Source organism: Nansenia antarctica, assembly GCF_963989245.1.
Source record: "Nansenia antarctica genome assembly, chromosome: 2".
NCBI classification, from domain to species: domain Eukaryota; kingdom Metazoa; phylum Chordata; class Actinopteri; order Argentiniformes; family Microstomatidae; genus Nansenia; species Nansenia antarctica.
The window spans coordinates 85,488,663-85,512,621 of NC_137675.1; the positions used below are offsets into that span (position 1 = coordinate 85,488,663).

Here is a 23,959-nt window from a genome sequence, read left to right on the forward strand (position 1 = left end):
TTGTTAGTTTGCTGTTGTGTTTTGTCTTTTAATTACTTTATTTTTCTTACTTTCTACTTTATGGAGTTATTTGTTTTCCCTTAATGTCTGTCCTTGTTGTGACATCTAGATGTTTGTTGTTTGAAAATAAATAATAATAACAAAAAACTAAATATATATATATATTCTTTCCAAGAAGAACAAGAGCGTATCAGACTACATTCATATCTACGGTGCCTACCACTGCCGTTGTGCCCTTGAGCAAACACTTAACCTGTTACTGCTCCAGGGGCGCTGACTGTGGATACCCCTGTGCCCAGAGCAAAACATACATTTAATTGTCTCAGTACTTCTATTCTATACTATTCTGTGCAATGACCAAAGAAAAAAGTTGAATCTTCATCATCTAATATAGTTTACAAATTGCTTGTTTTGTGGTCTCTGCTGCCACCTACTGTTGAGACGTGGAATGTCCTTTCCAGCTAACGGTTCCAACCTGATTTCACCTGCAGGCTCACATTCCGAATCCTGCTCAACTGGCTCGCTAACGGAAACAGCTAACAGACTAACATCACTTGACTGTGCTCCACAACAGTACATAGATCTGGCTAACAATAAAACATTTATGTTGTTACTTGTCTTAAAATGTCTCCCACAATAGAATGGTGTACTCTAAAGTGAATTTCTTTATTCACCCTGATTTAGAAGAGTTGGATAGACAAAGCTAAAGTTAGATACACCATATGGCTGAAAATGTCTTATGAAAAAAGCCTTGATGACAAGGCACAAGACATAGGCTAGAGTGAGTTAGCATGACGTGCTACTCTAATGATTTAGAAGGTTGAAGATAACAGAAGGCATTATGCAGTTGCTAATTCAACTCTTACATTTACATTTTTGGCATTTAGCAGACACCTTATTCCAAAGCGACTTACAATCAATACATTTGACTAAGCAAGTGAATCATCAATCCACCAGTCGTATCAGGAAGAGTAATCTAGCATAGGCCAGGGGCCATTGGCAGTGATAGAAGGAAAACGTTTTTTTAAATATATATACACACACTGGAGAACAGAGACAGTACAAGGGGGGCAGTAGAAGTCATAGGGGACACAGCAATAGGGAAAAGCGGGTGTCTCAGGAGACGCAGTGCTGGGGGGTAGTAGATGTCTCAGGAGCAGTTAAGGTGTAACCTGAAGAGATGGAGGTCTTCAGTCTCTTATTTTGATTATTTTTAGATCGGCTTTGAAAGGAGTAAATAGAATAAGTTAGAATACGTTTAAGTTCTTTCAGATGTCAATGTTAGACTCAGCAAGCAATGCCAAGAGTGCTTTATGTGAGGGACTTGATTCCTAGTGATCAGTGAAGAACTCCACTTAACGGCCAAATGAGTCACTCCCGATCAAGAGGCCATGATATGACACGCTTATATTATTAAACGTTTATTACACGTTATGTTTCGCATCTCCTTTAACGTATAACATGCGCTCTGATGCTAGGCGTCAACAGCATCATCCAGCAGGTGAGAGGTAAATGGTAAATGGACTGCACTTATATAGCGCCTTTATTCAAAGCGCTTTACAACGGCCTCTCATTCACCCATTCACACACACAGTCACACACCAATGGCGGCAAGCTACCATGCAAGGCGCCGGCCCGCTCATTGGGAGCAATTTGAGGTTCAGTGTCTTGCCTAAGGACACTACGACATGTGGCCAGCCGGGGCTCGAACCGCCGATCTGCCGACCTTGCCATCATTAGACGCCGACTCTACCTCTTGCGCCACAGCCGCCCCAGAGAGGTCTGTGTACTGTAGGCCTACTGCTGGCTCTCATAAGAGAATCCATAGTTGGTACGAAACAGGAAATACAAAACATACAACATTCCTAGTTTTAATTTCTCATTTCTTTTTTTATTTCATCAAGACAAATACATGTTTTTTAAAATCAGAACAAAAATAAAGCGCAAAGCTCAATTCACTTCTCAGTCTTAAGTGATCAAATGGTTTCAGTTTATCTTACAGAGGAGATGAGCCACCAGTGGGATGTGATGGGTGGTAGAAGAGAGAGAGAGAGAAGAGGAGAGAGAGAGAGTGAGAAGAGGAGAGAGAGAGTAAGAGGAGAGAGAGAGAGAGTGAGAAGAGGAGAGAGAGAGAGTGAGAAGAGGAGAGAGAGAGTGAGAAAGAGGCGACCTGACTAACATTGTACAAACGCTTCCAAACTGATTCTCCAAAAATAGACATGTGAAGTGGAACCTGACATGACAAACCAAAAACAACAGGTACTGTTCCTAGTTTCTTTCACTAAATGCAAATAAACAAGAGTAACGTGTATAGATAAGAACCTCCGTGTACTTCTAGTTCTGTCGCTAAACCTCGTCGCAGAAAAATGACGGGAGGAAAGAAATACATAGTAAAAAACGAGTGATTTACGTCTAAGTGACCTTCCAAACCAAAACAAAACCCCAACAAAAGACAACAGAACCATTTCTTTTTACACAGATTTCTTTGTTTTTCATAGTTTTTTGCTTGTTTCTTTTTTTTTATTTTTTTATTATAAGCCACTACATCTGTGGTTCACCTTGTTTGTAAGCAGCGTAGGGGGGGCGGGTTCAGGGGGGGTGGGGCGGTCTTCGGATCTTCCTCCTGCTCCTCCCAGCGACCCCTGGTGTGCACAAACGTCCAGAAAAGGGGGGGGTCAGGTTAGCAAATACTCCAGGGACACAATTTGTAGCAGCTAAACGCTGCCATGAGTACACATCCTACACAGACCCATACAGAGAGAACTCTCCTAGTCACACATATCCCCCCTCAAACCGCTCACATAAAGGGATGTTGGATGTTAACTTATCTATGCACTGGGAGACATCACTAAATCTAATTTAAAAAGGTAGCGGATTGCTAATGCTATCGTTATTGGTGTTTTTTTTTTTTTTGGGGGGGGGTTGGTACATCCTGATGTTTTGTGGGCATTGCACTAGTGACCACCTCATACATTGTGGTACAGTATAAGGCAATAGAAGAAAAAAAATCCTGTTTTAAATGCATATGGCTATGCATGAATTTGTTTTGACTAAGGTAACCCGCTTGATATCCCCCTTTGCCATTGAATGAAATCTACAGGTGTTAAATGATTCGCATCTTAAGCCGGATGTAAGAAGGTTAGAATTGAACTATTGCCTAATGAGCAAACCCAAGACATAAACGTCGTTAATTTAAAAAAATAAAGAAAAAGATGAAAGGAGATGACATGAACCGTGTCACGATAAAACGCTGAGCTACTTTTACACTTTTTAAAGTGATTAGTAGGACGTCTAACGGCCGGGGGGGGGTATCAACCGGGTTCACCCACAACCTCGAACATCGTTCATCTTCAGTGTCTTGTATGGGCACTTCTTTTGAAGTTAATACTGTAGCACAAAAAAACCCAACAACTGCGTTCTTTAAAAAAAGGAAGAAAAATAAAAGAAAAAATTATACACATCAAATTAAAACACGCTTTTTTTTCCCTTTTCTTTTAAAAAAATAGCACTTTGACAGGCAACAGCATTCAGAAAATGGATGTGGGTAGAGAAAGGAGTACCTGGGGTGAGTACCTGTACAGTTTGAGACAGTATCCCTTGATTTTTAATTTGCCTTTTTCATGAGGTCGCTCACAACACCAACGCTGTGTGAGGTATGGAAGTCAGCTGCAATTCATTCATTAACCCTACCCTTCCATCAGCTGCACCAGCCACAAGGCTACCCAACACACACTGTACTCCACAATGCAAGGTAATGAAGCAGCTGCACACAAAATCCATGTCATTGGGAGAGAAGAGGATTTAGACTACATTCAAAGTTAAGTTAATACGGATTCCTTTCACATAGATGAAAACCTCAGACAGAAGTTGACTTTTTCTTTTTTATTATATAAAATAGATGTCTAAAAAAGAAGTTTAAAATGCTGTGCGTGTATATATTTCCACATATATAGACGCACAATCATTCTGATATGTTTAATAAATAGGCTATGATGAGTGTCAACAAATCATAAGTTATGCACTATGACATATTGTTACTGCCATCATTGAGAAGGAAAAAAACAGTTAAGGTAATACAGACAGAGGCACAAAAAAAAAATATTGGGACTTAAATTTGGAAGATGTATATACGTTTTTTCTTCTTCTGTGGTCTCAAAAAAATCTAAATATATATGTGTGGTATAAGGGTGACAAAGCGAGGGGTACCTCCGGGGCCTGTCTCAGGGCTACACTGGCCTGTCCCTCTTGGCATTGTGTCTCTCTGATTCTACTGTCTTCTCTTTCGGCCTAGTCCCATCTTCATTGCATACTTACGATGCACTGAGCGAAAACAGGATAAAGATTCATACAAAAAAATCAAAGGCAATAGAACTGAAAGTAAAAACAGGGAGGGGGGTGGGGGTGGGAGGGGAGCGGGGTAGGGGGTAGGGGGATGTGTGGGTGAGGGAGGGAGGGGGAACGGGGGGGGGGGGGTACGGGTGGTAGGGGAGAGGGGTGTTTGAGAGCCAGGGTGGCGTGGGGGGAGGGCGCACTTACCTGCGTCTGATCTGAGGTCCTATCAGATCAGTGTTAATTGGACTGAGTGTCACCTTCAGAATGGTGGTCGTCGCCGCTGCCGTTTAGCTGGGCTACCACGGCGACCGCGGGCGCCGCCGCCTCCGTCTCCATGGGCTCGGCCGCCTCCGCCTTGGGCCCCGCCCCCCCCACCGCCGCCTTCGGGGAGGCCTTGTCATCGTCCACCAGCTTGTCCTTCTTAGAGCTGCTGCTCCTCCTCTCCTCCGGGTCCTTGCGGTCTGGGTCAGAGGGGGGGGCGGGGATAGAACACAACGACATCACAAACCACAGATAGAACACAACGACGACATCATCGCTAACCTGACAGACACTACCTGGGTAGGGCTTTCGGGCACTGCCCTAAACTGGATTAGATAACTACCTACAGGACGGAAGCTAATATTGTCTCCATTGGCGACTTTGTGTCAGACAAAATTAAAATGAAATGTGGGGTTCCCCAAGGATCAATCCTTGGCCCCCTTCTATTCAATCTCTACATGCGTCAATTGGGACACATCGTAAAAAAGAACAAAATTGCCTACCACAACTATCACCTGAAAAACATAACAAGAAAGAGAGGTTTTATGTCCAAACAAGACCTTGAAAAGCTCATCCAGTGTTTCCCCTAGGTTTGCTGCCTTGGGGGGGTGGCATGGACTGTGGCATGGATGACGCTGGTATGTCCAGGGGGTGTACTAACTTGTACATTAAGCCGCCTCACGCTACGGAAAGAGGAGATAGGCTCCTGCCCTATGGGCCATTAGGCTCTACTGACTTATGTGGTCTTGACTACCAGTCCACTTTCTCACCTGGTTCTTGCGCTCTCTCTCTCTGGTGCACCATCCTGCTCTCTCTCCTTCTCTCCCTCTCTATCCTCCTCTCTCCCTCTTTAGCTGTCAACCAAAAGGCAAACATAACAACCAGAGTATTTATAATCTAATAAGAGGTATAAATTGATCCATATCAATTTATAACATAATTATAATTGAATATTGGATTGCTGTGGGCAATGCAGTCAGATAATGTCATTTTGACTTTACTCTCACCTGAAAATAAATCGTATGTCCAACTATAAAAAACAGAGTGAGATTTTGTGTTTTTCTCCCACCCAATTATTTGTGCTAGTTTCCTGCAATTTGACATACTTAACCACAACATTCACACCTCCCACCTTAACCTAAGTATAACAACCATGTCACAGTTGGTGATGAGGGTGTTGACCACTTCTCTTAAAAATACATACATCGTGTGTATGTGAGTCGAAGGAATTGCAGCTGACAGACAAGTTTATTTCGTGCAAAAAATCTTGTGATATTAATAAACAACATGCGGTTTGAAAGTACCAGTAGGCTACCAGATACGATGTTGTATGCACATTTTTTATTTTATTTGATTTATTGACAAAAAAATACAATACATCGGCTTGTGATTGTCAGGGATAGAGCGATAAAGTTTGTGACTTGTTTCCGTCGCTGTCCCTGGTGGACTTGCTACGTTCTTACATGCAGCTCGCGTGAACACAGGTTCTTCCATCAGCGCTCGCCTCCCGCTTCGACTGCAGACTCAAGTTAATGCGCGTGCAGAAAGATGCCACGAAACTCAGGTCCGGTAGCTTTCTTTCAAAGAATTTCAAAAATAAAAGTCCCGTAAAACAATTGTTATTTCTCGCCGTGAGAAATAGAGGTGCGGCGTGAGAACTGAAGCGAAGTATGGAGATAGGTTTGGCTATGCGAGACTACGGTACTGGCGGACTAACGTTACCAACGAGCCCATGGGCTTGCCACTCGCCAGATTCGGGTTGGGTGCATTTAAAAAAAGCGTATATTTTAGCCTACTTGTCAGATGTTTGGTGTCTACGTCCGTAATAATTCCTCTTTCTTGGGGAGGCGGGGGGTTCCGTTGGGGGGGGGGGCCCGCCCCCCCGAGGCAATGGTAGGGGAAACACTGTCATCCATGCGTTTGTTTCGAGTAGACATGATTATTGTAATGGTCTACTAAAGGGGCTGTTCTTAAATTGCAGCTCATCCAAAACGTCGCTGCTAGGGTCCTAACAAAAACAAAGTAGTTATATATTCTATCGTTTTATTTTTTAATCAGTTTACTTTTCTCCTATTGCTGTATCTTTTTAATGCCGTATGTAAAGCACTTTGAATTGCCCCTGTTGTATGAAATGTACTATACAAATAAACTTGCCTTGGCACTACCACCGCTGAAACTGTCATGTGTGTCGCTTATGAAGAGAGAACATTGAGAGGATGTTGCTGTTTACCACTTCTAATAAGCGTAGATGACATCTTAGACTGCCATCTTAATTATGGACCACATGATTAGCATATCGGAGAATAAATGTGTCTGGGTCCATAGCCTGTTGCTGCCAGTCGATGGAGCAAGGCTAATCGTGATTAGATTAGATTCAACTAACAACGAAATGCAGAGAGGGGGGTGCACCGTTCCTGGAGGTACTGAAGTACCAGGTCGATGCGTGGAGCAAGCTCCTATTCCATCTCCCTGTTCCAAAAAACTATTTAATATATGGTCCCCGTGTAGGGGACGTATCAGATATGAAACTAATAAGAACAGATAATACACTTGAGCTTAACCTAAAGGCCGAGGCGTGAATTTAGGGGATATGAGAAGTGACTTAGTAGACATGAGACGTGTGATCTGTGTGACCTGGGCCGGTCTTACTGGTTGTGAGAACAATGAGGGAGAGACAGAGGGAGGGAGAGAGACAGAGGGAGAGAGACAGAGAGAGAGAGAGACAGAGGGAGAGAGAGACAGATGGAGAGAGAGACAGAGGGAGAGAGAGACAGAGGGAGAGAGAGACAGAGGGAGAGAGAGACAGATGGAGGGAGAGACGGAGGGAGAGAGACAGAGGGGGAGAGAGAGAGAGGGAGGGAGGGAGAGAGGGAGGGAGAGAGAGGGAGACAGAGGGAGGCGTCTGCCTGTGCTGCAGGGGTAAAAGCAGAGCTGTCATCATGTTGAGTGTTGTGTGATGGATCTTAAGCTTGTTAGGAGGTGAGAGAGAGGTCTCTGTACCTTTGTCTCTGGATGTCCTGTCCTTGTCCTTGTCCCGCTCCTTGTCCCGGTCCTTCTCCCGCTCCCTGTCCCGCTCCTTGTCCTTCTCCCTCTCCTTGTCCTTGTCCCCGCTGCGGCTGCGGTGGCTGCGGTGGGACTTGCGCTCCGAGCGCTCCGCGCTGCGGGACCTCTTCCTCTCGCGGCTGCGGGAGCGACGCTGCTTCTTGTCGCTGCGCTCGCGGCTGCGCTTCCTCTCCCTGTCCCTGTCTCGGCTCCTGGGGGGGGGACAGAAGAAGAAGAAGAAAAACGTCAATCTACAGGCTTGGAGAAGCTCATCGACAGAAGGACATCTCTAACGTGCCTGGGTGACGGTCTGAGATCAGCTGAGCTCAGTTTAAAAAACCTCAATGGACTAGTTGATTTCACTTGCAGTCCAGTCATCTTTCAAGCGTCGGATCTCACGCGAGACTTGTTTTCTTCCTATGATAGTAAACAGCGTGACAGCTGTGGTTGACGGTGCGTTCTGAGGGTGTAGTACTTGCTGACACTTGGATAAAGGCTTCTGCTAAATCGTGACGTTAGAATTATAAGGTTCTATCTCCATTTTTGTCAAAATTGAGTTTTTTACATAATCTGATCCATTAGGTGTTTATTAATGCCTGTGTGGTGTTATTTTTAAAATGTTGACATTTTTGAGTTAGTAATTCATAAAATACAAAGGTTCCATCTCACAAAACATAATGGAATGTAAAAACTTTGACACTCAATATCTCTGAACTACCCTAAACGGAGATAGAACCTTATAATTCTAAGCTCACGAAATGTCTAAAATGTAAATGAGTATAAATAAATGTGCGTCTGTCCTGAGGGTGCTACCTGTTGTGTTAGTAAGGATGTGTGTGTGAGTCCTGAGGGTTAGTAAGGATGTGTGTGTGTGTGTGTGTGTGTGTGTGTGTGTGTCTGAGGGTTAGTAAGGATGTGTGTGTGTGTGTGTCTTGAGGGTTAGTAAGGGTGTGTGTGTGTGTGTCTGAGGGTTAGTCAGGATGTGTGTGTGTGTGTGTGTGTGTGTGTCTTGAGGGTTAGTCAGGATGTGTGTGTGTGTGTGTGTGTGTGTCTTGAGGGTTAGTCAGGATGTGTGTGTGTGTGTGTGTGTGTGTGTGTCTTGAGGGTTAGTCAGGATGTGTGTGTGTGTGTGTGTGTGTGTGTGTGTGTGTGTGTGTGTCTTGAGGGTTAGTCAGGATGTGTGTGTGTGTGTGTGTGTGTGTGTGTTAGGGCTGTTACGATTATTCGACGTCGTCGACGTCATCGACTACGTCAATACGTCGGTTAGCGTAATATGCGTCGGTTAGTCGTAAATAAACAAAATGGGGTTTTTTTTTTTTTTTTTTAAACCTTTATTTTACCAGGCGAGACAATTAAGTGTATGAGTGAAAAATGGATAGCTACTAGCTAATGTTACACAAGCAATGTAGCTCACCACAGTTCGTATGTCTTGTCTTCTGGTGTTAGTAACGTTAGCTATGTAGCTGGCTAGCTACGGTAGCCTATTGTCATTGTGGTGCGAGCACCTACTCTACGTTATCTAGCTCGTAGCTCGCATGCTACGTTAGCATCAATTTAGCTAATCATAACATAGCAGCGAGAGTAACGTTAGCTAGCTATGTGTTGTGGTGATGGACAGACTTCTAAATGGCCATGTTGGCATTCAAGTTGGCTAAACATAGCAGTGAGGTGGAGACAAATCCGTATTTTTTTTTTTTTTTTTTTTACAGTAAAAAAATTATCGTTAGACTTATCGATAAATTAGTCGTTAGACTAACCGAATAATCGATAAAATAATCGCTAGATTAATCGTTAGAAAAATAGTCGTTTGGGACAGCACTAGTGTGTGTGTGTGTGTGTGTGTGTGTGTCTTGAGGGTTAGTCAGGATGTGTGTGTGTCTTGAGTGTTAGTCAGGATGTGTGTGTGTGTGTCTGAGTGTTAGTAAGGATGTGTGTGTGTGTGTGTCTGAGGGTTAGTCAGGATGTGTATGTGTGTGTCTGAGGGTTAGTCAGGATGTGTGTGTGTGTGTGTGTGTCTGAGTGTTAGTCAGGATGTGTGTGTGTGTGTGTGAGTGTTAGTAAGGATGTGTGTGTGTGTGTGTCTGAGTGTTAGTCAGGATGTGTGTGTGTGTGTGTGTCTGAGGGTTAGTCAGGATGTGTGTGTGTGTGTGTCTGAGGGTTAGTCAGGATGTGTGTGTGTGTGTGTCTGAGGGTTAGTCAGGATGTGTGTGTGTGTGTGTGTGTGTGTGTGTCTGAGGGTTAGTCAGGATGTGTGTGTGTGTGTCTGAGTGTTAGTCAGGATGTGTGTGTGTGTGTGTCTGAGGGTTAGTCAGGATGTGTGTGTGTGTGTGTGTCTGAGGGTTAGTCAGGATGTGTGTGTGTGTGTGTGTGTGTTAGTCAGGATGTGTGTGTGTGTGTCTGAGTGTTAGTCAGGATGTGTGTGTGTGTGTGTGTGTCTGAGTGTTAGTCAGGATGTGTGTGTGTGTGTGTCTGAGTGTTAGTAAGGATGTGTGTGTGTGTGTCTGAGTGTTAGTAAGGATGTGTGTGTGTGTGTCTGAGTGTTAGTCAGGATGTGTGTGTGTGTGTGTGTCTGAGTGTTAGTCAGGATGTGTGTGTGTGTGTGTGTCTGAGTGTTAGTCAGGATGTGTGTGTGTGTGTGTGTGTGTCTGAGTGTTAGTCAGGATGTGTGTGTGTGTGTGTCCTGAGTGTTAGTCAGGATGTGTGTGTGTGTGTGTCTGAGTGTTAGTCAGGATGTGTGTGTGTGTGTCTGAGTGTTAGTCAGGATGTGTGTGTGTCTGAGTGTTAGTCAGGATGTGTGTGTGTGTGTGTCTGAGTGTTAGTCAGGATGTGTGTGTGTGTGTCTGAGTGTTAGTCAGGATGTGTGTGTGTGTGTGTCTGAGGGTTAGTCAGGATGTGTGTGTGTGTGTGTGTGTGTGTGTGTGTGTCTGAGGGTTAGTCAGGATGTGTGTGTGTGTGTGTGTGTGTGTCTGAGGGTTAGTCAGGATGTGTGTGTGTGTGTGTGTGTGTGTCTGAGTGTTAGTCAGGATGTGTGTGTGTGTGTGTGTGTGTGTCTGAGGGTTAGTAAGGATGTGTGTGTGTGTGTGTGTCTGAGTGTTAGTCAGGATGTGTGTGTGTGTGTCTGAGGGTTAGTCAGGATGTGTGTGTGTGTGTGTGTCTGAGTGTTAGTCAGGATGTGTGTGTGTGTGTGTGTGTGTCTGAGTGTTAGTCAGGATGTGTGTGTGTGTGTGTGTGTGTGTCTGAGGGTTAGTAAGGATGTGTGTGTGTGTGTGTGTGTGTGTCTGAGGGTTAGTCAGGATGTGTGTGTGTGTGTGTGTCTGAGGGTTAGTCAGGATGTGTGTGTGTGTGTGTGTGTCTGAGGGTTAGTAAGGATGTGTGTGTGTGTGTGTGTGTGTCTGAGGGTTAGTCAGGATGTGTGTGTGTGTGTGTGTGTCTGAGTGTTAGTCAGGATGTGTGTGTGTGTGTCTGAGTGTTAGTCAGGATGTGTGTGTGTGTGTGTGTGTGTCTGAGGGTTAGTCAGGATGTGTGTGTGTGTGTGTGTGTGTGTGTCTGAGGGTTAGTCAGGATGTGTGTGTGTGTCTGAGGGTTAGTCAGGATGTGTGTGTGTGTGTGTGTCTGAGGGTTAGTCAGGATGTGTGTGTGTGTGTGTGTGTGTGTCTGAGGGTTAGTCAGGATGTGTGTGTGTGTGTGTGTGTGTGTCTGAGGGTTAGTAAGGATGTGTGTGTGTGTGTGTGTCTTGAGGGTTAGTAAGGATGTGTGTGTGTGTGTGTGTCTTGAGGGTTAGTAAGGATGTGTGTGTGTGTGTGTGTCCGTCCTGGGGGGGTCATACCTGCTGCGTTTGCGCTCCCTGTCCCTCTCCTTGCTCCTGGACCTCCGCTCCTGGCGGTCTCGGGAGCGGCTCCTGCGGCGGTCTGACGCGCGGCTGGAGTGGCGGCTGTTGGAGTGGCTCCGCCTCCCCTTCCTGTCCCTCTCGCCGCGCTCCCTCTCTCTGTCCCGGTCGCGGTCCCTCTCCTTCTCCTTCTCGCGCTCCCTCTCCTTCTCCTTCTCCCGCTCTTTCTCGCGCTCCTTCTCCTTCTCCTCCTCCTCCTCCTTGCGCTTCTTCTCGCGCTCCTCCCTCTCGCGCTCCCGGTCCTCCCGCTCCTTCTTCCCTTTGTCGTCTCCGCTGCCGACGCCGGCGCCGGCGGCACCGACCGGGGTGGTGGGGTCTTCTGACCTGCGACGGAGTTTCTCCTGGAGACAGAGAGAGAGAGCAGGGTATATACAGGAATCTTGAGGTTAATTTCAATACCTTTCTAAGACTTTTTAAAGACCTTGTCAATATTTTTCCAGACCTCACCGCCACTTCGAGCTGTAACCGTTTACATCAGTGACACCTTTAACTTAACAGTTTTAGTTTGCAATAGACTAATAGACCACTATCATACAACAACATTTCCGGTTCATCTTTGTTTTTTTAACCCTTGTGTGGTGTTCGGGTCAACTGGACCCGTTTTACATTTTTACTTAAAGAGAAATGGTACAAGAATACATTTTATCAATATGAAACTCCATGGCCTTGGCTTATTTTCTATGAAAAAATGTAAAAGTGAAAAAAAAATGCACAGAGACACACAGAAACATACACACACTCACACTGACACTCACTCACTCACACACCTCTGCTCTGGCTTTCCCACGCCAAGAAGCCGTCTGCTCTCACACTTTTTACCCTATGAAGTGCAACATTGTAAACATTTTTTCATTTTCTTGCACTGAGGTACACGCACTGTCACATTCTGTGCTTCATGTGTTGTGTAGATAGGCATACCCATGAACACACAATTGTAGCCAGTGATATCTCAGAATTATTTGGGATCTGGCTTTCCCACGCCAAGAAGCCGTCTGCTCTCACACTTTTTACCCTATGAAGTGCAACATTGTAAACATTTTTAAATGTTCTTGCACTGAGGTACACGCACTGTCACATTCTGTGCTTCATGTGTTGTGTAGATAGGCATACCCATGAACACAATTGTAGCCAGTGATATCTCAGAATTATTTGGGATTTTTCAGACAATACTGTATTTCGACAGTGACAGTGAAAACAGTGTACATTCCGTTCGTGTTTTGTGATTCAGCATTTGCAGAAATTTTTGAGAGATGTATTTCATAGCTATTGGCAAAAACAATCTTAGTTTGGTTCTTTCATTTCTATTCTTGTTCATCACCTGTATTTTCTTTACAGCTTTGATTATAATTAGATAAATGTGAAATTCAATTGAGAATATAAATTCTAAATAATAAAGAGCAATGAAAACATTGTTTCATTAACATTTTTCCTAGATAAGTTTGATTTATGAAACTTTATTATAGTGGATTTTGCATTTTCAAAGTTAGGGGCATCATGTGCGTAAAAACGCTTCTACTCATCATGCTGTCATTCGGTCCCACCTATTCCCAGGGGTCTGACACTTTGTGGGTTGTTACTAAGCATCCTCTGCCCCAGCCTCTCCAAAGGGCAGCCCCCTAGATTCACAGAACAAAAGATATGTACTTTTGAATGTGTACACAGTACCTATTGTGCATTATTGGGTACAGTACCTGTTTGTGCCCACAGGAGGCACCCTTTAATATTATGGGCTATTTTGGGGCTTTCTTGCGCCCTGAGTATACCCCCTTGTACGGGTCACCCTTGGGACTAGGAGCACCGTGTCAGGACAAGTGCTTTTAAAACCCCAATGATGTCCCGGGTCAACTGGACCCGAACATTACGAAAGGATCCAAAAAGTGAACATCACACAAGGGTTAATAAAAGTAATAAATTCACGAACTTTTACTAAAAGTTTTTAGGACGCTTTGGACAGAGTCTAATTCAGAAAAATACATACAAAATTCAAGACCTCATAAAATCGTGATAAGACTTTTTAATACTTATTAAGGGTCTTGATTTTCCCAAAATTTATTTATCAACTTTTAATACATTTCAAGACACCGCGGATACCCTGGAGAGAGAGGGAAGGGTGAGAGAGAGAGGGGGAAAAAGGGGGGAGAGAAGGGGTCTCTTTGTTTTGACTTGTCCGTCGGACAACTGCAGGAGGAAGTTCACTTGTCCAAACATAAAATGTACTTGTCCCGGACAAGCGGACAGGCCTTATTGTGCTGAAATGTCAGGAAGCAAAGCCTTTTACTCTCACACTTGTGACATAACAATAAAACTTAAAACTTGGTCCTAGCATAATTACTTTTTCTCTGTTTTTGTCTATGCTGACATAGATGATTCACTTACTTAGACAAATGTATTTGTAGTAAGTTGAATAATTTTTAGAGAGAGAGAGAGGGGAATTCAAGCACTTTCAATGAACCATGTCTATTTTCTAAAACTTGTAAGACCTTGGTTTCTTTTTCTCAAATTCTCAAACTTTCAAGGACCCGTGGGAGCCCTGGGAGGGGGAGGAGGGAACCCTGTCCTACAGGCCGCGTTCAGACCTGGTTCTAGGGCCCGGCCCGCGGCTCACCTTGAGCTCCTCCACAGTGGACTTGATCTTGGCGTAGCCCATGTGCTGCTTGCCCATCAGGTGGTCGTCCACCCGGGACTGGGCGTCGCCCACGATGAGGAACGCCCCGCACACCTCGCACACCTCCATCTGCTTCTCCTGGGCCGCGAAGCTCTCGATGGTCTGGAACACACACGCACACACACACACACACACACACACAGACGTCAGCATCTCAGTCCAAGTCTACAGTTAACCAGTACTGTACTCATAGCGGCATAATAGCGATTTTTTTGTTATGCTTGTTGTAAAGAAAATGTCTATAATGCATTGAAATGACATTAAACTAAGATAATACGATGGTTATCATAATCTTTCAAATCTTTATTAATAACTACAGAAAAAGTAAATGACGTTTCTGTCATGGCTTCCGCATTTAGGCCTACGAGAGAGTCGGAATCATGGTCAGCTACCAAGCGGACCAATCACAGTTCTTACGGTCTGCGTAGGTATGCCGCGTAGTTAAATTTTTGGAGAGGTGCGCGAAAATCTACGGCGTAGGCTACGGGCCTACGCAGGCTACGCCGTAGGTTACGCCGTAGATTTTACGCAGAAGTATAAATTGGGCTTAAGGCTGAGCAGGAGAACACTAGACAGCAGGATCAGAGGGTGAGGACCAGTGAACAGGTGGATGTGTTGTACTGAGATCCTACGCTCTGTGTGTTGAGGGTGGAGCTGGAGGGGGGGGGGGACGACTCACCGAGGGGGTGGAGCTTAGCAGCTCTCTCTCGTCCTTCAGCTGTTCCACCAGCTTCATCATGCCCTGGGCCTCCTCCACCCTGCCCTCAGAGCCCAGCTCCTCGATCTGGACACACACACACACACACACACACACACACACACGTTATGTTTCTCCATTTACAGTCCGGCGACTCAGTTTTGACCACAGGGATCCGTCCTCTGCAGGTGTAGTGGAGGAGGAGGAGGAGGATGTGTGGTGTGCTCCTCGTAGGCTTACTGACGTGATGTGTCAGACTGAGTGTGGCTGAAGGTGGTTTTTGCATCGTCAAATGTTCATTTGGGGGTCTGAGTGGTTCTCTCTCCTGTAACGGGAACCACCGGCCGCACCTGCATGACTAGTGGTGGTCCTGGTGGTGCTAGCTAGGTTCTAGTGGTGCTAGCTAGGTCCATGACAAGGTCCATGACAAGGTCCATGACTAGGTCCATGACAAGGTCCATGACTAGGTCCATGACTAGGTCCATGACTAGGTCCATGACTAGGTCCATGACTAGGTCCATGACTAGGTTCTAGTGGTGCTAGCTAGTACATGACTAGGTTCTAGTGGTGCTAGCTAGGTCCATGACTAGGTCCATGACTAGGTTCTAGTAGTGCTAGCTAGGTCTATGACTAGGTTCTAGTGGTGCTAGCTAGGTCCATTACTAGGTTCTAGTGGTGCTAGCTAGGTCCATTACTAGGTCCATGACTAGGTTCTAGTGGTGCTAGCTAGGTCCATGACTAGGTCCATGACCAGGTCTCACCTGCATGACTAGGTCCTCGATCTTCTCCGTCAGGACTGTCGCCTTCTCCTCGTTCTTCCCAGATGGACCGGGCCCCTGCTGAGAGAGGACACATCCACCATGAAACACACAACACTGACAAACAGAGAGGACACATTCACCATGAAACACACAACATTGACAAACAGGACTCCCCCTCCAAACACAGATACAGTGGTCCCTATCCATGGACACAGATAACGGGGTTGCCACCCCCCCTGCACATAGATAAAGGGGTCCCCACCACCCCTGGACATAGATAAAGAGGTTCCTACCCCTGGAGTGGAAGTATTGGTTCCCACCCCCCCTGGACATAGATAAAGAGGTTCCCACCCCCCCTGGACATAGATAAAGAGGTTCCCACCCCCCACCCGGACATAGATAAAGAGGTTCCCCCCCCCCCCCCCCCCCGGACATAGATAAAGAGGTTCCCACCCCCCCTGGACATAGATAAAGAGGTTCCCACCCCCCCCCCGGACATAGATAAAGAGGTTCCCACCCCCCCCCGGACATAGATAAAGAGGTTCCTACCCCTGGAGTGGAAGTATTGGTTCCTACCCCTGCCGCCTGTTGGGCCTGTGACAGCGCCAGGCGGGCGTGGCCTCTGCGGATCCGCCTCTCCACCTCGGCCAGGAGAGACTGCAGGTAGCGGAGGAAGTCCCTCTCATAGCCCTCCTTCATGAACCGCGAGCTCTTCTCATACCTGGGCAGCATTCACAGGTGTGTTACTACCAACCATAACCATGGATGCATTCACAGGTGTTATTACCAACTATAACAGCATTCACAGGTGTGTTATTACCAACTACAACCATTTGCACCCTCCCATGCACTCACACACTTCCTCATTCTAAGTGTTGTTGCTGCTATCTGGGACACTTTACCCGTCATGTTATTGCCAATGTTTTACTACAAATTGATATTGATGTTGTCTGACTGTTGCGTTGTTGAGGAGTTGCTTATCCTCAAGACATTCTGTGACATGAATATTGTGTAACTGACCATTACAATTAGATTTCATGTGATACATTTGTTATTTGGGCAGATACACAACATTTGTATGTACACTTGTTATAGGCGAACATTGATTTTCAGAGTAGAGACTAAAGTAAACAGCACTTACGTTTTCCTAAGGTTTTCATCGTGGATTTTTTCACAGGGACCTGGCAAAAAGACATCAATGGTCATCATCGGTTAAGGAGAAACTGGAACTTCTCGTGAACGTATCAGACAACAGTTCATTCCTTCCAGCACCTCAAAAGACGTGTGCATCATCAGCAGGACATAATCCATGAAACATGACTCTAGTCAGTACCAAGATGTGTACTTACCCAAGTCAGACCGGGTGTTTGTGAACAGCTCAGCTGGACAGAAACCACATAGATAGTATCGACAGACCTGGGGGGAAGACGGGATTCGGATCAGCCACCTTGTGCGTTAAGTTTGTTGTAGCCTAAGCTATATAGGCTACCAATCGGTGACGGTTAACCTTTCACAAAACACAAGCCATTTAAGCCATATTTGTAAGCATTTAAGTCTACAGAATCAGATGTGAATATTAAACGATCATCTTGGCACACACAGGATGTATACGAGAGACAGGCTTAAGTAACTGGCTCGTGTGACGATACAGATGGGAGGAATTCATAATATATCGCAATTGAGAAACATCTCGACTCGCTGCTGCTAGTAGCAGCACATCCACCCATCGAGCATGGATGAAGGGTGCATCATATCCAAACAAGTGTCCGTGCAGCCAGCTATAGCTTAGCTAGCTTAGCTAGCTCCTTCCGGGCTACAATAACCACCGCATGTCCCCAAAAACGAAACCGAGTTCAGACAACGTAACAATAATCCAGCCCACCGAGGCGGGAGTGTTGAATCTGACAGGTGTTTTGCGGCCAGAAACGGACCCAGGAGGGTCAGGGAACACGACGTCCTCCAACCCGCACCGCTAGCGGTCGTTAGCTTTGTTAGCCACGGATGGATTGGGAGGAAAACCGCTAACTGAGCTCAACGATAAATAACCCGATATACGCACGAGTAGTCGACAAACTAAGTTAGTTAGGTGTGCGACCTAAACATACTAGACTTTTCTGGGAAAAACAAAACGGCAACATTCCCGTCATCGCAACGATCGATTCGAGTCGTTCGGGACGTTTTAGCTGGTTACTTAGCAACACTGGGCTAACGTAGCTTAGCATCACACTAGCGGGCTAACTCACCGTCTCGTGGTCCCAGCGAACGTTGCATCGTTTCTCGTCGGGGGCCAAGTTTCTATCTCGGCCCATCAACTCGTCGAGTAACTGGGCGGCGGACAGCATTTTAGCATCAAAACAACTGGAAAGCCGAGAGATAATTCTACCCTCTATTTTATAATCATCTAAAACTTCTTATTCGTGCGCCGAAGAAATTCAGATCCGATTTCCACCTCCTCAAAATGGCCGTTTGGGTTCACAACAGTCGCTTACCCACGGTGCACCGCGCGCCGGTGCAACAGCTGTGGTGGGGCTGCGTTCGTACGTTTGCTCTGTGAGCGCCGGGGCGCACGTTGGGTTCGACGTCATAAAGGGGACCGAGTCATTTGATTGGACAAGAGGCATTCCGTGAGTGCTGATCAGATTTTCCAGAGCGTGTTGACGAACGTAGTCGTGGAAAAAGAAACGCGTCACCACCCCACTGCTGAGGGTGTCCACGAGAACATAACCTTCCCGTATCATTGTTCTGAGTTATAATACTTATCAACAACGACAAACATCGAAAATAAATGTTGTTTAATTAATATAGTTGGTAAGAAAAGAGTCATTAGTTGACTACTAGAGGACGTCTGTCACTTAGATATGTCCATCATATTTAAAGGTGGTATGTTGTATGATTGTTATTACTTAAGAAAGGAGTTCTCGTCGAATCCAAGCAAGTTCAAATAATAATAATAATATTTTTAAAATATATATATAAAATATATATTCATATTTATGAATGAAAGCTTTATTTCGAACATGTGTAAAAAGAAATAGTTATAACAACAAAAGACAAAACAAAAACAAGAAAAAACAAAACAAAAACAAGAAAAAACAAAACAAAACAGAAAACACAATTTACTTAACATGTCCGAAAAGGAGTAGGAAGAAGCATAATCTTATTTAATCCTACCCCTTCTCCAATAATCAGAGATTAATAATTAATAATCTGCAGTTGACTTCAATATTAATATAATATTTGTTTTTAAATTAAATCAAATTTATTTACATATTTACCAACAATAGAAAACAGATAATGTAAATAAACAAATAATCTGTGAAAACAACTGGTGACTATCAAAACCCTTCTTCCTCCTCGTACCTGGTGAAAACCATGTTTTTATACCGCTTTTTGAACTGGGTCATGCTTGGACACCGCTTTAGCTCCACACTCAATCCGTTCCACAGCTTCACTCCACATATAGAAATACAAAAACTTTTTAACGTTGTACGTACATAAATATGTTTTAAATTGAACTCCCCCCTCAAATTATAACAAATTATAATTTAAGCTTTAGAGAGGAAAGTGGAGGTACAAAACTACTCTTGAGAGAAATGTAGCAAGCTGCACTAAATGTTGAAAAAGTAGCTCACAACATCGAAACTACAGTAAGTAGCTATGTAGGCAAAAGACGACAGTTGAGCAGGCTGTGACAAAGCCCGCCTGACCCGTTCTGGAGAAACACGAACACAATAGGCTACTAATCCTGGGTAGGGCCTCCCTTTCCTCTCGAAACAGCCTCAGCCTTCGAGGCATTGATTCCACAAGATGTTGGAAACATTCCTTTGAGATTCTGGTCCACGATGATGATTACATGATTGCATCTTTCAAGCTGTGAATCTCCCGTTCTACCACATCCTAAAGGTGTGTGACTCGGAAGGCAACTGAAGAACACTGAACTCATTGTCATCATGTTCATGAAACTATTTCGACTTTGCCGTGGCACTCAAGCGATGATTCATCGTTATATTAACAGGCCCAACGTGTGCCAAGAAAACATTCCCACACCATTACACCACCGGAATGAATGAGAAGGTGTATGTGTTCCTAATAACGTGTTCGGTGAGTGTATAGTGTTTTCCTACATAGTACTGCATCCAAACTCGTATCGCTGTCCATGGTGCTGAATATCCAATCCTGAAATCCGAGGTAAAACAGAGACCAACGAATCCCCCATGCATAGTGCGCACTCTTGAAAACCCATATAACTTTAGATTGTCACTTGAACAAATGCGCTCAATAGAGTTTTGAGCACAATCCGCAATAGACCACCAATGTGAAGGTTATCTCCCTTATATCTGGAGCCTAAATATACATTGATAATGACGATACAAGTTAAGATAAAAACAGTTAGTAACATTTGATAACAGTAGGCAGTAGGCATACACAACTTTGAGAAACTCTATTTTTATATAAACATATTACTTTATGTACAATTCTAATCTCAGGAAATGACAGTCTTTTCTCTCTTACAATCTTCCATCAGCGCAGATGTGTAACAACAGTCAGAAAAAATCTACCCTTTTAACTTCAATATTTAAATAGTCAATACCAGAGAATCTCCATCGTTAAATAGTCAATACCAGAGAATCTCCATTGTTAAATAAGCAATATCACACGAGAGGGAGTGCTGTTATACTGAATATCAACACGGCTGTGATTGGGTCGTAGGTACGAGGCCGCAGGCTCAGTATAACAGCACGACCTCGAGTGTGATATTGCTTTTATACATTTATATATTTTAATATTGCTTTTTTTTATAACAGTTCTACAGTGCAATTTATTAGTTAACAGTAATAAGTGACAACAGATTATGATTTGTTTGTTTATTTATATCATTTATTTTGGCTCCGTCAACAAAAAATAGTTCCGCAACTGGACTGTTGCCTAGTAACCTGAACACAAACATCTGCAGGCTAGCTACTTTGATATTAACGGTTATTTCGGAGTGATACATATAGTTAAAAGTCCCAGTGCTGTTATACTGTATATCAGCACTCATGGAATGCCTCTTGTCCAATCAAATTACTTGGTCGGAACTAACTGTTGTATAAATAGTCAATACCAGAATCCCTCTTTTTTTTAATCAGAAAATAATGTCCATACACATTTGAATACAAGATTGTGATTTCTCTTTTCAACCAGCATGGATCAGACTTTGAAAACCAGGCTGGAACATCTGGAGTGCCACTTCACCTGGAAGCTGGACTACAGCAAGTCCAAACTGGAGAGACTCCGAGAGACAATGATTGACATTGAGGGTGAAGGTGGTAAATGCAGCTGGTTGGCTCACCTGTACAACCTCCTGGCCTACCTGCACTATGCGCTGGGCAGCCGGGCGGATGCTCTTAGCTGCCTCAGGAAGGCGTATGAGGCCATTCGCCAGAGCAGCCCAGAGGACAAGGGTGCAATGCTAATAGTGCACTATGGGATCCTGGCCTGGGTGTGCTATGACTTAGGCCAGCTAGCAGAGAGCCAGAGATACGTGGAGGAGGTCGAGGGACTGATGCGGGACAACCCCTCCCCCTCTCCCACCCCAGGAGACCTGCACCCAACGGTGTGTGGAGAAAAAGCCTGGACCTTGAACAAGTTCAACCTGGAGAGGAGGAGGGAAGGGCTGGATTGTTTCCGGATGGCTTTGAGAGGCGACCCTGAGAATGCGGGGCTTCACTGCGGGGTCGCCATAGCGATGGACAAATCCTTTGAATACGGAAGCCAGATTCCGCCTGAGCAGAAACGCGAGGTGTTCGAGCAACTGAAGCGAGCTAGGGAGATCGATCCTCATAACACGACCGGCACAGTGCTTTACCTGAGGAGACTCGCTGACGACGACAAGGACAAGGCACGTCAACTTGCTGAGGAGATAACAGAGAGGCGGATTGAGGATTTAGGTGGATTCGGACAGTTACTCAGGTTTTTCAGAGATCACGTCTCTCAAGATAAAGCCATTGAGGTAGCGACGAAGGCTCTGGAGAGTCAACCTCATCTGCGTCAACTGAAGAAGCGCCTTGCGGAGTGTTACAAATGGAAGGTTTTCTCTCTTCAGAATGAGGCTCCAACAGCAATGACGGAAAGTCTGATTGAAAGAGCTGTCAACTTGTACGAAGAGGTAGCTACACTATACCCAAAATCCCAACTATTCAAGGTGGACCTGGCAACAATGTATACAAAATCTGGCCAAATTGAGAGAGCAGATCAGATCTACCAGGAATTGCTTGATAAGAATGGACAAGAACCATCTGATGAACAAGACCTCTACTACATGTATGCCAATCATCTGTATTTTGTCAAAAAATCTGTTTCTCAGTCGATTGATTTCCACAAAAAGGTAGCAAAAATCACGGTACCTTCTGTAGTTCGTGACAGAAGCATTCGTATTTTGCAGTCAACTGTTAGTAAAGGGAGGAATAGAAGGTGTCAAGAAATCGAGGACTTCCTGGATTGCCTTGACTTCACTGTCGCTCAGTCCTAGATCTATTCCTCCACCCATCCTGAACTCATCAATCATTTGTATGATATTATATGTAAAGTAATGTCAGAGAGACGTACCTGTGAAGATGTTTACGTATGGGCAGTCAGAAAACAGAACGTTTTTACAAATCAGGCAACGTCAACTGGCAGGGGAATTCAAATTAGCTTTGGGACAACTTACCCTCATCCTAAGCACTTTAAAGATATTCCTAACCCTAACCCTAACACTTAATGTTAATTCATAATACTGCCTAACTATCACAGTATCACTAAGTCATTGTTAACATGCATTGTGGAAACGATGAAGCTGTTATGTCTTCACACGGACGTTACAATCTGTTAGGATCTGTACGTTACTTTTCGTACGATATGATAGAAATTATTGATGAGATCACGTTGCTCCCTATCTCCTATCAAGTGGAAGTTGATATGTGTGAATTTACAGGATATGTACATCAAGGTTGACTACGTATGTCACAACCAGGGGAGGCTGGTGGAGGTAGAAGAGGAGGAATGGTATCAAACACACGTTTAATTTCATCCCATGAACGTGAGCCTGTCCTCCGATTTCTACCTCCACCAGCCTCCCTTGGTCACAGCCCTGCCCCCGGAGAGCTAAGGATGTGCATGCTTTTGTTCCTGCCCAGCTCTAGAACACTGATCACTGGTTACGCTGCTCGCAAATTATCTCAAATATGGAGGAATCAACATTGTCTTTAAATTGTTCAAATCCATGGATCACATCACCAACATAGTATATTAACTAAAAACTAATCGTCTTAACACATTTTTTTTAATTATAGACTCAAGCAAGCATCACGTAATATAAAACGCTAGGCTATGGTGTTATTACTTTTTGTTTGTCTTCAATCTTGGCAGTGTGGGAGAACAATTCTGTTTCCTTGGAAATAATAAACGTATTCTAACAAGGTTCCGACTGTCTTACGTAATGTGTTGTTTATATATTACATTTACATTTTTTACATTTAGCAGCAGACGCCTTTATACAAAGTGACGTACAACAAATACATTTGTCTCAGTAAGTGAATCATCTATCCATTAGTCATCGCAAGAAAAGTAATGTCTGCTCAGGCCAGAGGCTATTGGCCACTATTGGTTACAATGCTAGAAGGAAGATTAAAGAAGATTAAAGCTTTTTAATTATTATTATTATTATTATATTTATTTAATATTATATTTTTAATATTATATTATATTTATTTAATAATGTATTATTATTATATAGATATCTGTTACGGTACATGTGGGAATACGGTACATGTGGGAAAACTAGGGTTAGGGTTAGGTGCTAGGGTGACTTGGTACATGCTGGCATGTCTAACCCTAACCCCTAACCTTAACCCTAGCACCCTAGCACCTAACCCTAACCCTAGTTTTCCCACATGTACCATAACATATATATATACAGTAGAGAAACTGTACATGGGGGGTACACAAATCACAAATGCAGCCCGCTACCAATGAGTTCGACCATCATTGATGATGTGATGTTTTGATATAATACCAAATAAATCGAATAGGTAATCTAGTAGTAAGTTACCGGTTGCAGAAATGCTGGATACATTTAGGATGCGTGGAACCAGAAGTATTAAGTATGGTGTCCGAGAAGGGACAAAAAGCTAGAATAACAGGAGAATTATAGTTCGTATAGCCTGTTGCAGTGTATAGGGGAGGCTATTGTGTTTTTACAGACCTGAAACACGTTTTGTATTAGTATGTAGGCTACATAGACCTACATTACTCTGATAGGTTCAAATTAAGACCCCCCCCCCCCCACACACACA

The 23,959-nt window shown here is 44.3% G+C and overlaps 2 protein-coding genes across 3 annotated transcripts; one reads left to right on the forward strand and one right to left on the reverse strand.

Moving 5' to 3' along the window:
• Window positions 1–1,894: 1,894 nt before the first annotated feature.
• Window positions 1,895–18,097, reverse strand: luc7l3 (LUC7-like 3 pre-mRNA splicing factor). Of its 2 annotated transcripts, none has more exons than XM_080550669.1 (11): window positions 17,888–18,097; window positions 16,994–17,060; window positions 16,786–16,825; window positions 16,221–16,365; window positions 15,645–15,722; window positions 14,866–14,970; window positions 14,127–14,288; window positions 11,462–11,862; window positions 7,594–7,847; window positions 4,537–4,793; window positions 1,895–2,642 (listed from the first exon to the last, which is right to left on the reverse strand). In XM_080550669.1, exons 1-10 carry the CDS (start codon window positions 17,984–17,986, stop codon window positions 4,570–4,572), a joined length of 1,575 nt encoding a protein of 524 aa, XP_080406795.1. In that variant the 5' UTR covers window positions 17,987–18,097; the 3' UTR covers window positions 1,895–2,642; window positions 4,537–4,569. The 2 variants fall into 2 exon arrangements, with proteins under 2 accessions (XP_080406795.1, XP_080406794.1); XM_080550668.1 differs by having other exon boundaries at window positions 16,194–16,365.
• A 2,732-nt stretch (window positions 18,098–20,829) lies between these two features.
• Window positions 20,830–22,773, forward strand: LOC308150792 (interferon-induced protein with tetratricopeptide repeats 2-like; the record flags this gene model as incomplete). Its single annotated transcript, XM_080523588.1, has 2 exons — window positions 20,830–21,792; window positions 22,738–22,773. 2 exons carry the CDS (start codon window positions 20,830–20,832, stop codon window positions 22,771–22,773), a joined length of 999 nt encoding a protein of 332 aa, XP_080379714.1.
• Between the last annotated feature and the right edge of the window lie 1,186 nt (window positions 22,774–23,959).

Coding starts and splice junctions, on each gene's coding strand:
- luc7l3 (XM_080550668.1), bottom strand. CDS start 17,986: ATGCTGTCCGCCGCCCAGTTACTCGACGAGTTGATGGGCCGAGATAGA. Junction 14,971..15,644: donor TCGAGGACCTAGTCATGCAG/GTGAGACCTGGT, acceptor GTGTGTGTCCAG/ATCGAGGAGCTGGGCTCTGA. Junction 11,863..14,126: donor CCACTGTGGAGGAGCTCAAG/GTGAGCCGCGGG, acceptor CTCTGTCTCCAG/GAGAAACTCCGTCGCAGGTC.